This window comes from Ascaphus truei, chromosome 18 (assembly GCF_040206685.1).
Source record: "Ascaphus truei isolate aAscTru1 chromosome 18, aAscTru1.hap1, whole genome shotgun sequence".
Classification (NCBI taxonomy): Eukaryota; Metazoa; Chordata; class Amphibia; order Anura; family Ascaphidae; genus Ascaphus; species Ascaphus truei.
In genome coordinates, this window is record NC_134500.1 from 14,154,005 (window position 1) to 14,175,104 (window position 21,100).

Consider the following 21,100-nt stretch of genomic DNA (forward strand, 5'->3'; position numbering starts at 1 on the left):
AGTGTTATTGTGCATGAGTCACTCCTTGCTATCCCTACTATTGGATGAACGCTGAACACCCTTGGGATTGCCAGTCAATCCCAGCCATTCTCCGCTTCATTCACAGATCTCCAGCGTGCAAACATTGGGAGCAAATTCATTCAGCCAAGTTCATTCATGGAACATTTCAAACGCCCCTACATTCCTCCGCTCCAGAATGCTGCTACTGTAGCACGGCTCTGACCGGGCATGAAGGAGGACTGGGACAGAGAGGGCTTGCAGCCTTTGATAATGACTCTCTGTGGGCATCTGGATGTCCATGCTGTTTCCCCTTGGGTTCCTGAGAGGATCCTTCACAGATAATAGTGTTTCAGGATTTCTGCTGCTGTCGCCTTTCCAGGCTGTATTATTTTTCTATCACATCTGGCTCTACTGTATCTACTTCGTGATTCATTGCTTTTGCAAAAAAAAAAGCAATCATTTGAAACCTACGTTATCAGTGGGGGCTTTTCTACAGGTAATAAGGAAGAGGCGTGATGCATAGATGGACTACGGTGTTTAAAGGACACTGCATGGATTTCTATGTTGTCGACTAGATAGATAGATAGCATTCTTATTTATTTATGTATTTTTGTAGGTATTAGGTACTACAATCATCATCTTGTTATAAGGGGGGGGGGGGAGTAATAATTGCATGGTGTATGCAGAAAAGGTTATTCAATGTAATTCAACATTATTCTTATAATTTGATGATTTGATAAGGCCCTGGTTTTATTTAACAGTCAAATTAACATTTAATTTTTTTTTTTCTGTTAAAAAAAAAAAAAAAAAAAAGAAGAATTGGAATCTGATCAAAGCTATAGCAAGGCTATGAGAGAATATAATCCTCACAGTGGGTACACGTTGAATGAAGTGCTCTTAAATCCAGTGATGCTTCAGAGAGCTAAGTACAGCCGTTTTAGGAACGATTCCTTAACCCCCACGGAAGAAGGGACACAGAGTGTTTCATTGAATGGCAAAGGTTCTTCCAAGTCTCATGCACCAGCTGCTGTTCCCTCTGTACCCATTGAAAATATCACTAACGTGACCCAGGACAGTTCAAAGCCATTCTGCACTTTGATACCGAAAATGTCTCATTTCAAATTGTCTAACCCAGCCAGCCTGCTCGGCTTGAAGCATTTCTCCCTGGGGACAAGAGAGCTGCCCAAAATAAAGCTGGCAGGGGGTCACACCGCTCCAGCGCCTGCAGAGACCACCCTCAACAGCTACTTAACCGCTGCCCATGTGAGGCAGGGTGGGGAGGTGAAGAAGGAGCCTGGGGATGATGGGGTGTTACTGGAGATTGATACACCGACAACAGCTCTTACCAAAGACAGCCACGCTCAGCATGTCGGTCATTGCAGTGTGAGGACAGGTCCCTCCTACAGTGTGAAAGTGAGTAGTCTTATGAGCTTATATATCAGAATATCATAAAATGCAGTGTTGTTGTTGTTGTGGTGTGTGTGTGTGTATATATATATATATGTATATATATATATATATATATATATATATATATATATATATATATATATATTTAATATATATATTCACAGCGCTTATATATATATATATATATCCTTCATTTGTATGGCACAAACATATTCCACAGCGCAGTACAAGGTGGGAGAGAGGACAATAATATAGTATAACAAAAAGGGTACATATATGTTAAGACAAACGAGACAATAGGAAATAAATCCCTGACCAAGGGATATATATATATATATATATATATATATATATATATATATATATATATATATATATATATATATATATATACTGTATATACACAATATATATATATATATATATATATATATATATATATATATATATATATACACATATATATACATATATATACAATATATATATAAAATATTCGGATGATTGGTGTAATGAACAGTAACATAACACTATCCTAACATATCCTAGTATAACGCAGCATATCACAGGTGTTTCCATGCCCTGTGAATACTGTACACTGCAAGTTACAAGCGTATGAATGACCGTGACTTTCACTTGGTTTATGTTTTCTATTTACAGTGTGTTTTTATTACTTGTTTAACTTCCCCTTTGCCAATTGTTCCTTCTTTATGTAGAAGCAAATGTGCTACCAGCTATGTTGCTTGTGATACCTTTTTAATGGACTAACAACATTTTACATTGACAAGGTTTAAGACAGTGGTGGGCAACTCCAGTCCTCAAGAACCACCAACAGGTCAGGTTTTCAGTATATCCCTGCCTCAGCACAGGTGGCTCAATCAGTCCCAGCTTCAGCACAGACGGCTCAATCAGCTGAGCCATTGATTGAGCCACCTATGCTGAAGCAGGGATATCCTGAAAACCTGACCTGTTGCTGGCCCTTGAGGACTGGAGTTGCCCAGTCCTGCTTTAAGAGCTAACCTCCTCCTTTTTTTAGGACGAGAAGATCCTGAATGTTCTTTACGTTTAGTTTTTCTGTTTTTTGAAATTGGTGCGTACACTTTCCCACATTTTGCTGAACCCATATTGGGGACAGATCAATATATTTGTGGCAACGAATTCTATAGTTATATACATAATAATATTATTGATAATATTATATAAATAATAACCTGAAAAAGTCACTTCAAAAACAATACATAACCTACATGTAATACTGTTTATGAAATGTTAGACTTCTAAAGTCTACGTGAAAATGTATTTTCTTTGATATCTTAATCCAATTCAATTCATGATAAGGAAAAGCGCCATTAACTTTGCATTGTAAAATATAAATGTTTATATTAAATTCATGTGCACAGAGTAAAATTGATTCACAGGTGTATGCAGCTTTGCACAGACATTGCTGCCTGATAACATTGGAACCTCTTGAATTATAGTTAGGACACATTAGGCCTCAGATCAGTGTTTTTCATCAGGGATTCCTAGGAACACTTGAGTTACCCGGGCATCCCTAAAGGGTTCCCTGTCATTTTCAGGTCATTTGAAAGAGTTGGGGTTCCTCACAATGCATCTGATCTCAGACACCCTATTAGGCTAAGGCCGTACAGCCATGCGGAGGCATGCGAAGGCTGTGACGTCACCCGCGTGAAGCGGCTGCGTTTTCTGTCCATGGTAGACGCGCCGTGGGGGGCATGCCTAGGGGCGTCACGGAGCTGGTTCGCCCTCATTGGGCGAAACGCTCACGTGACTTTATTTAAAGTATGGTAAACCTATCCCAGCCTTGAAAATTGCAGCGCCAGTTACAACCAGCCTCACGCTGAAGATACCCATAAGGTCAAAAGAGCGGTCCGTGAGTCGTTTTACTGGCTTTGCATCTAATCCCATACGGTGCTTAAAAGCTGTGTGAACAGCGAGCATTTGAATATAAGGGTTCCATGTAAAAATGGATTTCAGGCAAAAGGTGACACTGTGCACTCATTTGCATGTCATTTCCCAGAATCCCTTGCTGCAGTGGAAGCACTGTATGCTACGTGATAATGGTGAAAGGCAGGGTTGCAGACCTGCCTAAGACATGTGAATGTGCTCACAGGTGATATTTTTATTTGCTATATGCTAACGGTGGAGGTTTCTTGTCGCCTTTTTCACCCGCCATAAGTTATATAAAGTATGATATATATATATAATTTAAGCCAGTAATTGGGACAGCTTTTACTGTAACCTCTGAGCCAAGAAAAGCATAGACACAGCAACCCAGTGACAAACACCAGTTTTATTCTTTTTGACTAATTTCTGGGTTAAGCTGCTTGCGTCACATTGTGAAACTGAGGTTGATTGGCAGAGAGGATGCAATCAGGTTATGGTGTGTAAAAAAAAAAAAGACACCCTACCGAGTACTGTAACAATGTATTCCCGTGTCTTCATGTTTCCTGTAAGGAATTAATAAAAAATGTAACAGAAACTGTACAGTATATTAAAGCTGCCGTTCCCCTATATCGTTTTTTTTTAACAGCCCCCCCCCCCCCCCGCCTCCAGTTTATTTTTTATCAGGATGTAATGCGGGGGGTCCCCAGAGCTGAACCATGTTACCATCGGTTCCAAGGACCCCCTGGTTTCTGAGATACTCATTGAGAAAGGTAACGCGTGTCCGGCCCACTGCAGTGGAAGCGACATGGTTTAAATCTCCTGTGTTACGCTGGCCAATAGGAAGCCTCAACATCATCCGCTGCCGCTTCCTATTGGCCCACGTGATGCATGGGGATTTAAATACCAGGAAGTACTGTTGTTACCAGTAATATGGCGTCTCCGGGCCTTGCTTCCCACCCTGGAAAGAAAAAAAGGCTAGGGAGAGGGGCTGCTGTTTTAAGATCAGGATGCATTAAAGTGACTAAATAAGTAACAAGTGGTTGACGTGGCTTTAAATAAGTAGGTCCTGTGGTCACATTTTGTAAAGTTTTTGTACAATATGTTCTGTGAACAGAAAGGGAGAGAATCATTTTTTTTTAACTTCATACAAATGTATTTAATAAAAAGTGGAAACATATTTTACAGATAAAATGTAGTGGCACTGCAGGTGTGCAAATAAACAAAGTACCACGGCACTTGTTCCACTGGTGGCAGCTAACATGGTTTGTCTTGGTGTGGCAGGCAGGCTGATCATCTCTTGGCCAAAATATGCAATGCTGAAACGATTATATTAACCCATATACTGCCAGCAGGACCCGCAGCACGTTGCAGACGCCTCTGGCGGCGAAGAGGTTAAATGACTGGCTTTATGCAGCATCTTAATTACAATGGAAGTAAAACAAAAAAGGTTAATTACATGTGGGTTGCTGAGACGGAGGAAGCACACGGGATGGGGTTGTAGGTCCTTAGCAGTAAATGGAAAGTGGGGCATTAAAAGGGACGTGTTGGATTTGTGGAATTTAGCTTCAGCATAATGGGCTCTATATCCTAATGAAGCTTTGTACTGCAAACGGCATCATTATTTCGCCGTTCCTCTTTGCACCTATGTACCAAGGACCGTGCACCTCGTGCAGCAGGTTTTTTTTGGTGGGGAGGGGTGTCAAAAGGAGGAGTTAGATCAGGGGTGCTCAACGCCAGTCCTCAAGCCCCCCTAGCAGGTCAGCTTTTCAGGATATCCCCACTTCAGCACAGGTGGTTCAATCAGTCCCTACTTCGACTGAGCCACCTGTGCTGAATCAGCTATATCCTGAAAACCTGACCTGTTGGGGGGGTGGGGGGGGGGGGCTTGAGGACTGGCGTTGAGAACCTCTGAGTTAGATGATGCACAGATTATAATGAGATGTATCCAATTATGCACCTCGGTTCATCAATTTTCAACCTGCATGAAAATATCCGCCATGTTCGAGCTTTCTTGCCTAAAAATCTGCGCCTTATGTACGGAACTGGAGCAACAAGCTTGGTACAAATGACACAATTGTGGTGCAGTGCGAAGCCAGCATTTCTGCGGCTTGATATGTAAGCCCCTGTGTGTACTTTGTGCTGGGAATTCAAAAGGCACGCACAAGTAGTAACACAATACATGTGTGAATACACAATATTCATATCTACAATAGTGTAATATAAAAACGGATAATGTCAGCGTATCAGGGCTCTCGGCATAACACGTTATTATTGATTGCCAAATGCAAGTTTACATACCTATCCTTGCATACTCTTTTTCTTTTATATTTCACTACATTTTGGAGGCGCTAGTAATTTAATTGCTTACTGTACATAGTGCAGAATACAATTATTTTTTCCTGGCTCTTGTACATTTTCAAATGTAACTAATGCAGGGGTTCTCAGCTCCAGTCCTCAAGACCCCCACCCACACCCAACAGATCAGGTTTGAAGGATATCCCTGCTTCAGCACAGGTGGCTCAATCAGAGGCCCTGTCTTTGACTGAGCCACCTGTGCTGAAGCAGGGATATCTTTCAAACCTGACCTGTTGGGGGGGGGGGGGGTCTTGAGGACTGGAGTTGAGAACCCCTGACCTAACGTATTTTATAAGCAGAAAGAGTCTGTAATACTGCGTTCCTACCTTATCAAGAGACAAAGAAAATGAAGTCTTTTTCCCCACCGCTTCATTTAAATACAATAAGTGATACAAGGTGATAAAGTCAAGCATAGCTATATTGTGGATATTATTATAATCATTTATTGATAAACGCACCAACATATTCCGTAGCGCAGTATAATAGGTTTGGAGGACAAAAAAACAATAAAATAACAAAAATGATCGAACATTGTTGCAGTAGGCAAGGAGGGCCCTTCCCCAAAGAGCTTACAATCTATAAGGAAGGGGAAGTGGAAACGTAAGGTTCGGGGGGGGGGGGGGTGGGGGGGAAGAAGGTGGGTGTGTGTCGGATAATTTGTGATATTGACCATTTCTGTGCTGGACGATTGTGCATCTCATTGGAATGTGGACAGAGCATGATTCACCAGGATCACTAGGAAGTTGGATGGATACCAGTTCTTCCTGGCACGTAGCCGCACTATTATAAAAACAGACCGGTCTCATAGGACGTGGAATTAACTTCAATGAGTCATGTGTGGTTCAATCTCATCAATGATTCAGAATTCCAGAGGTATTTCCGCTGTCACAGGCACAGAGCTAGGTGCAAGTCTTTTATTACATACCAGTATCCAGCGATGAGCAAAATGTACTTACTGTATGTTGAAATCATATAATCGAATGTTGATTAAACTGTTTGTGTTCTTTATGTGAAGGCAGTAAAATAATTTACAATCCACGTGCAATTTCACCATAACCATGATGGACTAGTTTAAAATAAAAGATATGAATGGACCAATGTTTGAAAAAATGCTGAAGGATTTTTAGAAACGCTAGTTTTACCAGTTCTTGTTTTGGTAAAACTGGGGGTTCTAAAAATCCCTCTGTATTACAGATTATTTATATATGTTTATATTTCCCAAGTACAGAATATGACAAATACAAATTTCTCTCTGACAGGTCTGCAACCCTGATTTTCTCCATTATCTTAGCATACAGTGCTTACACTGCAGCAAGGGTTTCTGGGAAATGACATGCAAATGAGCACACAGTGCCGCCTTTTGCTTCAAATCCATTTTAACATGGGACCCCTACAAGCTTATGCCTGCTGTATTAGGCCTCGGCCATGTTACCTGCTGACGTGCTGAGGCGCGCTGAGGCTCAGGGAAAGCAGGTGCCATCAGGGGGCGTGTCGGGGGTGGGCCGGGGGCGGGCCAGTGACCGGCCCTGCGCGCCGGCAAGCTGGGAAATTTTAAATTCTGGTAAGACCTACGCTTCTGCGCGCTTCCGCGCGCTTGCGGAAGCGTAGACGAGCCCCTACTAAAGCCGCTCTAATTGTGGCTGTAGGGACTCAGTGCTGAGCGGGAGCGCGCCTCAGCGCGCCTCCGCCAGCAAGCAGCAACCATGGATGAGGCCTTACACAGCCTTGCAGCACAGCCTGGGTTAAAGAAGTGAAGAGCCTGTAAAACCTACTCACAGACATCTCTTTCGACCTTTTGGTCTCATCAGTGTGAGGCTGGTTATATACTCGGAATGGAACGTTCGGCCACGGCAACTTAACCACAAGCAAATCGCCACCGGTGCTCCACTGCCCCGACGACTCGCCGCCGGGCACCGCACTGCTTGACTTTTTGCTGCGCACGCTCCTACCCGCCATCTTTAAATGTCCGAGCCCTGCATGTCCTCTCCCGCCACTCCGAGACCCTCACACCCTGGTCAGTGTCCGCGCATCCGCAGCTCTGATGCGCCAGCTTTAAATGTCCTGCTCGGAGTGGCGGCAGAAAGGGACATTGACAAGGGTGCGCGGGACTTGAATATTTAAAGATGGCGGGCAAAAAGTCAAGCGGTGAGGTGCGCGGTGGTGAGCGGTCATGACCAAACATCTTAGACCATCTTATACTGGCTTTGCAATATGAATCTGGGATAGGTTTAAACCACACATTAAATCAGTTATTTTTACAAATTGTTACACAACTCTCCACCGTACAGCACACCACAAATACAAATATAATTTGTGAGCACATTCCCATTCCAAGATGAGACAGCCAGGCAAAAACATGGATTTCATCAATTGGACAAAGCAAATAAATAGATGTTTATAAATGTATTATTATGCAGATGATAATAAAGTGGTGCTTACATGATAATTTTTTTTTCACTGTAACAAGAATGTTAAAAAGACAGGATTCAGGCTTGTTTCAGTTCCAGGCACAAAGCTTGTGCTGTAAGCGAAAGATAAGATCAGCCCCTATTCTCCTCTGGGTAATTCTGATATTGATTTTCTCATCTTAGTTTAAAGTAGCTTCCCACGCACAGGCCAGAGATGCAAGCAAGCACTTAATTATCATCATATGATCTCAGAGAGTGACTCACCTCCTCCTCTGGATATTTCATTTCATCATTGACAAGCAAAGAGAGGCTGGTGGCTTGGACCAGCTTGCCAGCTGCCGTAGTGAGACTGCACACAGAAGATGCGCCCAAGACATGTTCCCAATCTGACTGCACAATTTAGGTAGATCGTACATTCTACATTAGGAGGGTCAGGCACCCTGTTACAAAGCAATAGGTTGCCAGTCTGTCCTGTATTTAAAGGTGTCAACACATTACACACAGAACACAGGTGAACTAGGAGCAGGGTTAAAGTTTACCCCCCTATACCAGTGGGTTTCAAACTTTTTGGGGTTAAGGAACCCTATAATTATATTGTGAATTTCTGCGAAACCTCAACCCTTTCTAATTGTGTCTCTGAGATCAGATGCATTGTAAGGAACCCCAACACTCTCTAATAGCGCGTCTGAGATCAGATGCATTGTAAGGAACCCCAACCCTCTCTAATAGCACGTCTGAGATCAGATGTATTGTAAATTCTTCTCTATTTGGTACACTTTAAGATGGCCTGAAAATTACAGGGAACCCTTTAGGGATGCCCGGGGAACCCAAGGGTTCCTAGGAACCCTTGTTGAAAAACACTGGATTAGGGTGACAACATAGTTTGCCTTACAACAACAATGTTTCCCTTATTCACACACAAATGATGGGACCCCCTGCTGTTTAGAGGGTATATTTTTTCTCTGCCATATTCGGGCTGCTGAGAGACAAACCTCTGCATTCTGCAGGTTACACCTTTTCCAGGGATAGTTCTGCTGCACATGTCAAACATATTAGAAAACTACATTTCTATACTTTACAACAAGCAGAACCCCCCAAAATTGTATCCTTACCCTTACCGCTTGGGTCAGGAGGATTAAGATCATATTTGTATGTAAGTCACATATCTGCAGTAAGGGTGCTGCTATAATAATATTACAAACCCAAGTCACTTAGATTGTAAGCTCTTTGGGGCAGGGACTCTTTTCCTATTGTTTTATGTCTGAAGCCCTTATTTCCATTATGTGTTATAATATTATGCCACGTGTACCTGGATGGCTCTATATAAATATAGATATACATACATACTAATACCTTTTCAGTCTGTGCCCCCCCCCCCCCCCTGCCTGTTCTCTCCTCCTGCTCGCTCCCCACACCTCCTCACCACCCTTTACCCTTTACCAGAAACCGCCGGAGACACGGTAAGGGAACTTACAGAGGCCTCACGCGCGTTCCACGGCATTTCATTTAAATGCTTTGGGGAAGAGAGTGGGGCCTCTGTAAGTGTCGTGCCCCCCCCCCCCTGTTTGCTGTATGCTGACCATTGTGACCAATGTTACCATTTTGTTAGTAACATGTTAGTAATACATTATATATACAATAGACTAGGAGTGGCCTACTCTAGTCCTCAAAGGCCACCAACAGGTCAGGTTTTAAGGATATCCCTACTTCAGCACAGGTGGTCAATCAGTCCCAGCGTCAGCACAGGTGGCTCAGTCAGTCCCAGATTCAGCACAGGTGGCTTAATCCGTGGCTCCGTCAAAGAGCCACTTGTGCTGAAGCATGGATATCCTTAAAACCTGACCTGTTGGGGGCCTTTGAGGACTGGAGTTGGGCAGCCCTGCAATAGGCATTGTACAGGAGGTTGTAATCCTTTGCTGATTTAGCAGAACTAAAAAAGAAAAATGTATCAGGTCCATTCCTCTAAGTCCCACAGGTGGATGACAGGAGTGCCCGGATCCATCCTAAGGCCGAGTCCATAGAAGGACAGGCCGCGCTGAGCCGTGCGGACGCTCAGCGCTGAGCCCCTGCATCCTCAATGAGGATGCCTTGAGAGGGGGCTCACGCGAGCGTCGCAGGCGTGATGAGGCTTTGGAATTTTCAGCCGAGCGCCAAGCTGTTTCTCAGCGCGCTGTCGGCTGAAAACATCCAATCAGCCTGAAGCAGCGTCAACGTCACGGCGCCGTGACATTGACGTCAGTGCGTCGCGGGCGATTGGCCCAGCGACGTCACTGCCCCGCCTCCAACCACCTCCCCCCCCGGCTCCCTTCGCGCACGCTGGCTCGCCTGCAAGTCCATGGAATCGCGCAGATATCAGCGTCAGCGCGGCTCAGAACTCCTCACCCCTCTATGGCCCGGGCCTTAGGAGAAGCAGATATTAGACTAGAGCAGAAGGCTGTAGAATAGCCAAAGTCGGAGAGACCTGCAGTGCAACTAGTGCATTTGCACAGGGCAGCAGTTTCTGGGATGGTGATAAAATGAAGCAAGTGGGAGGCCGCTCCGGCCAGCGGGTGTTTGGGCGCAGGGCGAAGTTTTGGGAGCGGAAAAACGCATAGCGCAGGCCCTGAGTATAGCAATGTACAGTCATAAAGTAGATAAGTAGTCATATTCTGCTCAATACATAGTAATACTACCTTCCTATTGTGCAATATAGAAGTGAGGAGAATAATCATACCATATGATATGTTATACACAGGGATATGTATATACATTATTACTTAGCCAGTCATGCTATATTAATTAATATAAATTTATTTTAAACAGTCACTTTGCGTAAAATCTAGTTCAATTTGAATTCTAATAATATTTATTAAAGAGGAAAAATCTACATTCTAAGATATGTACAATGCATTTTGACTGTTTCCTTTCTCACTCTACAGTACATGGGTTGTATTGAGGTGCTGCAATCTATGAGATCTCTTGACTTTGGCATGCGAACGCAAGTTACCAGGTAATGGAATGGGCGACGTAATGATACTTGTTTGGCAACTATTGATGTTTCCGTGATAATGATCATTAACCGTGTCGTAGTAATGAGTGAGCTAAATATGCAGGTAATTCGACTGTAACCTAACATCCATCGTTTCTATAGCAATACTTTGAATCTTTGACATTTTTTTTCTTTGTAAAATATATGAAAACAAGTTTTACAATATAATTGTTTTCATCTTCATTCCGAGGCAACGATAATGCATTTTCATAATTGAAGTCATCGTTTCCTTGTGACTCTGACCTCTAGTTTATGTCTGGGCATTGGAGTTAAAAAAATCACATTGGTGGGAAGAAATGTTTTTAACCAAAAATATATTTTAACACTGAGTTATGTATTATTTGTTTTAAAATTATTTTGCATACATTGTAGTTGTTCAAAAGGTTGCTGTATTGATCTCAGAGAAATGTAGATTTGTTGTAGGTTGTAATTCCTTTTAATTGACCATCATGAGAGTTCATCATAGATGATATTACAGTGTGCAGGCTTTTTAACGCCTTCAATATCTGTTCCTTATATGTGTGTAAAATGTAGTATGCCTTTGTAACCCTCTCTGCCCGGCTTCAAGGGAGATTGTATTATATGGCTACTTTTCATGGGTTCCTATAACTCAGGGGCGGGATTCAGGCGGCTGGGCGATGAGGTGGCAAGGTTGTAGAATATTGAGCGGCAGCTCAGCATTGGTCATTACTGCAGGTAGTGTTGCCAGGTCGCTTCTCCAAAAATACTGGAAAGGTGCGATGCGATTAAGACACACACACCCCTCTCCACTCCATGCAGTTTCCTCCTCTCCTTGGCCCCTGGCTCCTGCCACCTCCTGGATGGAGGAAGCTGCACAGCCCTCTAGCAACAACCCTGCTCGAGGAAATTCTGTGGCCGCCCAAGCCGGTCAGGTCACTAAGTCCAGAGAGGTCATACTGGACACATATATGTCCAGTATTAACTCTAATTTTTTACTGGGCAGTATCCAATTACAGGACAGTCCGGTTCAATACTGGACACCCGGCAACCCTAATTGCAGGTTGCAGGGCAGCAGTAGGCTGCTTCAATGGGCTTTGTTCTACAAGAGAGCTTAAATACTCAAGTGAACCTTCTGATCTAAAACTTAGTCCATATACAATGACGCATCCAAAATTTTACTCTAGTTTTGCACTGGCACGAAAACGCCAAGAATACATGCAAGAACTGAAGCAACTCCTGCACAGATATGTTTCACCCCATCTTGACATCGAGCAGTAAACAATAATGTCTTTTTGATACTCCTGCAATAAATCTGGGATAGTTATTTGCTGAATAACTATCTTTGTTCAGTCGATTTTTGTTTCCGTTTTGCTCAGACAAAAAAGCTTTCTGTTCTACGGAGCAGCGGAACTTTTTGTGCATAAAAGCTAATTTTCGCTGACATTCTTTTTCTCTGCTATCATCCTACTCTTCTTTAAAACTTACAATGAACAAAGAGGTCCAGTGTTATTGTGTGTGGGTGGGTGGGGGCGGGGGAGGGAAGACAAGAGAGAAGATTGAATGATATTTAAAAAAAAAATGATTTTGTACACTAAAATACAAAATAACCTTTTTCAACTAAATCTATTTATTTGAGAACAATTACCCTGTTAGTCATCCTTGAATTGTCTGGTCATCATTGACTTCAATAGTCTAGAAGAGGGAGAGGCCGAATTAAAATCCATTACCAGCTACTTATGACATTGGAAACTCACTTTGTTGGCTTGTGCCTTGTGAACAGATAACAAAAAATAGAAAGTAAAGCCCAATGTGACAAGGCATCTTTGTTCCTGGAAATGTTACTTAATGTAGCACCGCAAAAACCGCCAGCATTGAAGGCTGTAAAGTCACTGCCTTTCAAATGGGCTATTATGGGTCAAACTCTGCCATCGCCCCTTGGGATCTCGGATTAGTCACATTATTTCACCAACATTATATCGTAGGCTCGGCAAAAAAAGAAGGAAAAGCACTAAAGAGAATCTCCGATATATCGATATGTAACGGGGTAGGGTTTGGAAAAAACAGGATAAATACAGTCAAATATCCACCAGTATAATTGCCTTTTAGAGGAAAAAATAGAGTACATAAAAGGGTTATATGAATGACCTACCCAGCTAATCCTGTAAAGGGAAAAGATATTACCCCTCCATGATAGCTAGGAGCACAGGTCTTAATCAGTACCTCTCAATTTGAAAATCGTCGGGGAGCTGCATATACTCGTTCACCACTTCCTCATCTGCAGGCCGTGTGCTTGATGAGCTGGTACTGTGAATGGATCTGTGGAATCCGTATGCGTCTCTCCAATCACGTAGTAATGCAGTAAAAAAAAAAGGGATCCATAGCGGACGCGAACCCCAAGGAAAAGGAACTCTCCAGGTATTGATAAAATAGTCAAATTAGTTTATTGCATCCTTTAAAAAAACACCAAACAAAAACGGAGAAAAGGGTCTCCTCCCGGACGTTTCGCACCAAACCGGTGCTTCCTTGAGAAAGCGAAACGCGTGGGAGAAGACTTTTTCTCTGTTTTTGTTTTGTGTTTTTTTTTAAGCATGCACTAAACTCATGCTAAATTCTATGTACAGATGTATTGTCAGTGCTAGATAATTAAAAAAAAATCTACTTAAAAAAAAAGGACTTTTAAAGAAGCAATGCCCAGGGTTTGTCCTGCTCTGGTTTGTAAAAAATAAAAAATAAACTAAGGTTACCATAGTAATCTTTATATTGCAATGGGGAGAGTTCCATTTTAACCTCCCTGACATTTAATATTTAAAAAAAAAGAACTGGTGATCGGCGTATACTGCTGCTTTAAAGCTACAAACATTCCTACCTGTTTTTCTTTTTATTAGTGTAAATCCCCCCGCCCCTCTAAAGGGTTACTAGTATAGTTAGTGTGTACCGGGGCCCCACCCTGTGTTGCCATGGGATCATGACATCGCGGAGAGTACATAAGGGAAGTGGAATGTTCGAGAAGGTAGATTCCCGGAGGACAAGGGGAGAGGATCCTCGGGGAGGAAAGATAGGGACGTTCGTAATACAATAGTAAAGACCAGGTCTCCCTCTACTTTATTATGTTGTAGCTTGGGACAGTGCCCTTGTTAAGTTAGGATCCCAGAAGAAGATTCAGGGAGTCGAATATAAGATATGAAGTATGAACACAGCATGCCACAGAGGGCCTCAGTAATGAGGACTCCTGGGTGCTGGCGGATCGGCTCTAACCGCGGATCTGCATTAACAGTCCTCTCTGGCTGCAGGGAAGTAGCAGTTCCCACAGCGACAAAAGGTATTAGGGTCACTTGTACAGCCCCTGCTAGGATTCCCAGTGGGCCTAGCACTACCGGAATAATACAGAGGGACATCCCGAACAGAAATGGAGGGGGGCCCGGGTCTCAGAAGAGTTAAGCAACTAAGAGATATACCTCACTCTGAGTGTGTGGGCATTCATGGAAGCACAGCATACATCGATAACAATAAAGAAACAGTACAACGTTGTATAAAGTGTGGCGTGCATTCCCCGTGCCCTGAATAAAAGCGTGTTGTATGACAAAAGTTCCCATTATGCCACAACCTTGCTACCTCATCGCCCAGCCGCCTGAATCCAACCCCTGAGTCAAGGTAACCCCCCCGGAGCAGCCATACATAACACACCAATGTAATCTCCCTAGAAGCCGGGGCAGGGAGGGTAACATTGCTATTTAAAAATGATGTGATTAACGCGTACGCTTCCAGAATAGCCTGCAATGCTTTTTGTCTTCTGCAGGGAAGCAATAAGTCGGCTTTGCGAAGCTGTGCCGGGGGCGAAAGGAGCTGGGAGAAAAAGAAAAGTAAGACAGCTGCTGAATGACCAACTTTGGGATACCAGATGTTTGGGAAATGGATCGCAAATCGTGTCACGAATCGGTGTATTTGACATCGTATTGTTTGGTGGAATTCATAAGCTTAAGATTTGTATAAGGTTGTTGTGTGTACGTTTGTAGTGTGAGAAGTATCCAGAGGCTTGTAAATAAGTAAGCAACTTAATTTAGTAAGCCTTGGCCTTGCTTCTTTGCCTTCTGATTTAAGGCTTAGATAATGAGTGCCCATTCAAAGAAAGTCCTTGGAAAGGAGCAGGGCAGGGAGGCAGTTTTCCAAACGTGAATGCAAGCAGGGCAAAGTCATGTGACGGGAGTATTTATAAAGATAGTGGAGGAGGGAGCATTGTCACGCCCACCAAATTGTAGGCATAAAAGGTGCAATCCCACATGGGCGGCCAGTTTCATTTCTTGGGGGCCTCTGAATTGGTTAATCAAGTGTTTTCTTTCCTCTTATCCCACCCTGTCCTTATCAGAGAACCAATAAAGATAAGGGGAGTTCGGGAGGGGGGATTCTGGCTGTACAAGCGCTGGCTGATCACACAGTGACATCACACAGTGACATCACACAGCGACTGCCCCACACCTCTGTAATACCCTTCCCCTCAATATCCGACTAGCACCCTCACTATCCACTTTTAAGAACCAACTCAAAACACACCTGCTTAAGGAAGCATATGAGTAGCTCCATGGCTGATAATTAACACTGCATACATAAACCTTGGCCATTTGCAGACGCACTTACCAGAACGCCCTTCTACTGTTTCTGTACATTCTTCCTAACAACAAATTAGATTGTAAGCTCTTCGGAGCAGGCACTCCTTTTCCTAAATGTTACTTTTATGTCTGAAGCGCTTCTCCCCTTTATGTGTTATTTGTATTATTTGTTATTTATATGATTGTCACACAACGTGTATTACTGTTGTGAAGCGCCATGTACATTAACGGCGCTATATAAATAAAGACATACATACAGTGACATCACACAGTAACATGACACAGAAGGGAGCCGCCAGAGGGGATCAAACCTCTCCCTACTTAGAAAAATACATAAGATCATAAATAACGGGCTGAGAATGCCTAAATTCATAGAAATTACATTATTGGCTGCCAGAAAAACCATAATGTTACAATGGATAAAGGATATACCCCCTAACATGGAAATACTAAACAAATATGTAACGCAATTATTCATGTTAGATAAAATGGAAGCCGAAACCAAGAAATAGCTAAAGGCGGAAACACTATTTAAAAAAATGGGATCTCTTTACTGAAATGTTACCAGACAGGGACAAAGAGGATCAGAGTGATAACTCTGAGTTCCCTCGGCCAGGGTGAGGGTGTGCTCGTGTGCCTGTGCGCTTGCTGCTTGGCGAGACAACTACATTTGATTTGGCTGCTCGCTGATGTGTCACGTGAGCGGTTCGCCCAATGAGGGCGAACCAGCTCCGTGACATCATGGCGGCACCCCCTACACGCCCCTCCTGCGCAACTAGCTGGCCAGAAATCGCCTGGCCGAGCAGAGCGCATGACGTCACGGCGCTCGAGCGCCGGCGTGCGTGCTCCCAGCTTGGCCGCAGCCACGCTCCTCAGTTCAATTACATCCAATCAATACGGCCACGCTCACGCAGCGAGCTCGCACTCGTGCCCATACGCTCTCCAAAGCTCAGCGCTTGGAGAGACCTGGAAATTTGATTTCCAAGCGCTGAGAATGGTCACATGACCGTTCCATAACCAATCAGAGGGATGGAGGGGAGGGGGGGGTTGGAGGGAAAGCCAGACACACACACACCCGATCCAGCCAATTACACGCCCCCTCCCTTAATAGCCACGCCCCCCGCTTTCAAATTATTGCAGGACAGGCGAGCGCTCATGCTTGGAGAGTTGGTGATGTCACCGCTCTCAAGCATGAGCTTGCTCAGCGACAGCGTGGCCGCAGCCTAAGGCTTGTTCTATAGTACGTGCTGCTGTGCGGGGGCGCGCCAGGTGTTGCGCGTGCATGTGGCATGCGCGTTTAGTTAATATAGCGCACGCGGTGGTGTCACTGACGTCACAGCGTTAGGCCGCGCTGTGATTGGCTCGCAGCGCGGCAGCAGTGCGAAGATACAATTTGATTGATGGTCTGCCGCGCCACCGCTCATGGTCCTGCGCGCGTCTCTAGTATAGAAATTGCTGGCTAACACAGCCAATTATAATTGACGCGTGCGCGCACTATATTTCAGGCCTAAGACTGTGACCTGGTGAGTGTGATGCCATATTTCCCCCAAATAAATGAAACAGTGTCTCGTTAGAAGAAATCTAATCCTTGGAGAGTAATAATAATGTTACTTAGTTGCATTATTTTAATGCTCCCCTTTTCTCAGCGTCCGCTGTTTATGTTTATCTGTTTGACTAGCGGCTTCGTCATTACTATACAAACATTAGACAAAACCCAAATAACAATTCCCCTTTAATTTTGAGAACTAACGTACAGTTTGGCCACCAAAAGACATTGGATAAAGATTGTTAAAACCTCATCAAAATGTATTTATAATGGAAAAAATTAAAAATTGGAGGAAATAAATACAGCTCCATTAAACCTATAAAACATGTCTCTTTCCTTTAATCCTAGGAGAGTCTGCCCATAAACGTGTTCTACCTGACTTGGTTCCCAGTAATTTCCTAGTGAATACCATTGGTTAAATAATAGCAGAATCATTGGGTAACATTTTTTAACTATTTGGATAACATCGCAAAAACAAATTCCTCTGTCCATAAAAAAAAACCTAATGCGTGTTGAGCGTTTTCTGATTGTATACAAGAAAACCTGGTTTCATTGCAAGAATTGTGCAGACTAGAGGTCAGCAGATGCCACATTATTACTACAGTAAACTATTTAGTTTCCAGACAAATTGAACTTGATACCACTGGTACATGTGATCTTTAAGCGCTTTGAAAGACCTCTTTGTTTTTGGCGATGTTGGTAAAATTATACTCTAGTCCATATGACCAGAGTAAAGGAAGGAACGTTACAGGAAAACGCACAACCTTCTAACTGACAAATTGGCAAATAATTCACCATCCCAGCGATATATCTGGTTTTATAATCCGAGCCGCCAGTGAGCATTGTAGATGTAAGACATTGGGCATATTGAGCGCGCCAGGAACTGAATGTTGCGATGATATCTGAATGTTGCCCTAAAAAGTGCACTGCATATAAAAATATCACTTGTGATCTCATACACGTCTCAGACAGGTCTGCAGCGCTGTCTTTCCCCATTATTATCTTATTATCTTATCATACAGCAGCCTGGGATTCTGGGTAATGACATGCAAATAAGCACCTGCAATGCCACCTTATACTTCCTGTTCATTTTTAGATTGGCCCCTACAAGCTTATGCCTGCGGTATAACACAGCTTTTCAGCACAACCTCGGTTAAAGAAGTGTATGGCCAGTAACCCTGCTCACAGACAGCTGTTTTGACCTTTATCCAAAGTCTATAGAGGGGCAGTTCCAATCTAGTTGATATCTCATTTAAACTTATCTACTGGAAATAATATAAGTGAAATAAAATAGTACTTTTGCAGCTGCGTTCAATCTGAACCCCCTCAGTGTACATCTGCGCCGCCGCAAAGGCGGATGACTGATGCAGCTCCCCAAGAGCTGCTAGCCCAGATTTTAATGATATCTCTGCTTCAGCACAGGTGGCTCAGGTAACTGAGCCACTGTTTGAAACACCTGTGCTGAAACAGGGATATTCTTAAAACCTCACCTGTTGGTGGTGATGGATGACCGGAGTTGGCCACCCCAGGTTTTGCAGATTAATTACTAAACCCAATGTATCCATTAAATTAAGGTCGCACATATTTATCAGTTGGGCTTCTTGTCTTAACTGGGCAGATCAACCTACTCAATGTTTTTTTTTAATAGTTACCTAATCGAAATTATATACGTATACACGCAATAAATAAATAAAAACCGTCTAAACTTTTCTATAGATCCCGATCTTCCTGGTAATCCATATTTTAAGGAAAAGGTGGAATCCATACGGCAGGACATTCCCTCTGTTTTTTCCTCCCATCCTACACCTCTTCCTAACTCTCCTCCTGCCTTCCTTTACTCTTTTTCCACTGTCTCAGAGGAGGATGTGTCGCTGTTGATCGCCTCTTCTCCCTCTACCACTTGCCCTCTTGACCCCATTCCCTCCCATCTCCCATCTCCTAAAACCTCTTGCTCCTACTATAATCCCTACGCTCACACACATTTTTAACTCCTCCCTCTGCTCTGGAACCTTTCCATCCTCCTTCAAACATGCAACAGTCATACCATTACTCAAAAACAGCAAGCTTGACCCTACCTGTCTTTCTAACTATCGACCTGTCTCCCTCCTGCCTTTTGCCTCTAAACTCCTTGAACGTCTTGTATTCTCTCGCTTGCTCCATTTTCTCAACACCTATTCTCTCCTAGACCCTCTACAATCTGGCTTCCGCACTGCTCACTCCACGGAAACAGCTCTCACTAAAATAACTGAGGACCTCCATGCTGCCAAAGACAGAGGTCATTACACTCTGCTCATATTACTCGACCTCTCTGCAGCATTTGACACCGTGGATCACCCTCTTCTCCTTCACATTCTCCATACTCTTGGTATTCGGAACAAAGCTCTATCCTGGATCTCATCCTACCTCTCCCATCGTACTTTCAGTGTCTCTTCTGCTAACACCTCCTCCTCCTCTATTGATCTCTCTGTGGGGGTACCCCAGGGCTCTGTCCTGGGAGCTTTTCTCTTTTCTCTGTATACACTCTCTCTAGGTGACCTAATAACATCTTTTGGGTTTAATTATCACCTCTATGCTGACAACACACAAATATACTTTTCAACACCCGACCTTACACCTGCTGTACAAACCAAAGTTTCTGAATGTCTCTCTGCTATATCATCCTGGATGGCCCTCCGCCGCCTTAACCTCAACATGGTGAAAACAGGGCTCCTCATACTTCCTCCCAAACCTGGCCCTACTACCTCCTTCCACATTACTGTTGGAACTACGATCATTCACCCAGTAGCCCAAGCACGCTGCCTTGGGGTCACACTCAACTCCTCTCTCACATTCGCCCCTCACATTCAAAACATTTCTAAAACCTGTTGCTTTTTCCTCCACAATATAACAAAGATACGCTCTTTCCTCTGTTGCTCGACTGCTAAAACTCTGACTCAGGCCCTCATTCTCTCCCGTCTTGATTACTGTAACCTCCTGCTGTCCGGCCTTCCTGCCTCTCACCTGTCTCCCCTACAATCTATCCTAAACGCTGCTTCCAGAATCACTCTACTCTTTCCTAGATCTGTCTCAGCATCTCCCCTCATGAAATCCCTCTCCTGGCTTCCGATCAAGTCCCGCATCTCACACTCCATTCTTCTCCTCACTTTTAAAGCTTTACATTCTTCCGCCCCTCCTTACATCTCAGCCCTAATTTCTCGTTATGCACCATCCAGACTCTTGCGTTCTTCTCAAGGATGTCTTCTTTCTACCCCCTTTGTATCTAAAGCCCTCTCCCGCCTTAAACCTTTTTCACTGACTGCCCCACACCTCTGGAATGCCCTTCCCCTCAGTACCCGACTAGCACCCTCTCTATCCACCTTTAAGACCCAACTTAAGACACACTTGCTTAAAGAAGCATATGAATAGCACTGTGGATATTCTGAACACATGATACATAGAGCTTGGCCCCCTGCAGACGCACTTACCAGAACTCCCTCCTACTATCTCTGTACGTTCTCCCTACCTACCAATTAGACTGTAAGCTCCTCGGGGCAGGGACTCCTCTTCCTTAATGTTACTTTTATGTCTAAAGCTCTTATTCCCATGATCTGTTATTTATATTATCTGTTATTTATTTGATTACCACATGTATTACTGCTGTGACGCGCTATGTACATTAATGGCGCTATATAAATAAAGACATACAATACAATACAATACCCCAGCAGAGACCTCCCCACCACGCCCAAGATTGAGTTACAATCGGAGTGACTGCGAGGTTCTTGGGGAATCTCTGTCGGGGGTTTCGGTGTTCAAGATGGGACTAAAAAGACATGGATTACCTGGACGATCAGGACCTATAGGGAGGTCCAAATTCTGTGCCCCCGGGCCAGTGTCGGTGCCA

General features: G+C 43.7%; 1 protein-coding gene across 4 annotated transcripts in view; it reads left to right on the plus strand.

Annotated features, from left to right (window-relative positions):
- Window positions 1-13: 13 nt before the first annotated feature.
- SHC4 (SHC adaptor protein 4) overlaps window positions 14-21,100 on the plus strand; it is a 42,881-nt gene continuing 21,794 nt past the window's right edge. Inside the window, exons 1-4 of one of the 4 annotated variants that reach the window (XM_075575647.1) lie at window positions 15-496; window positions 815-1,413; window positions 10,997-11,067; window positions 14,864-14,927. In XM_075575647.1, coding sequence (XP_075431762.1) covers window positions 850-1,413; window positions 10,997-11,067; window positions 14,864-14,927 — 699 coding nt within the window. In that variant the 5' untranslated portion in view covers window positions 15-496; window positions 815-849. Of the gene's footprint in view, window positions 1,414-10,996; window positions 11,068-14,863; window positions 14,928-21,100 lie in introns of all 4 variants that reach the window. The other 3 variants (XM_075575648.1, XM_075575649.1, XM_075575646.1) reach the window with 3 other exon arrangements.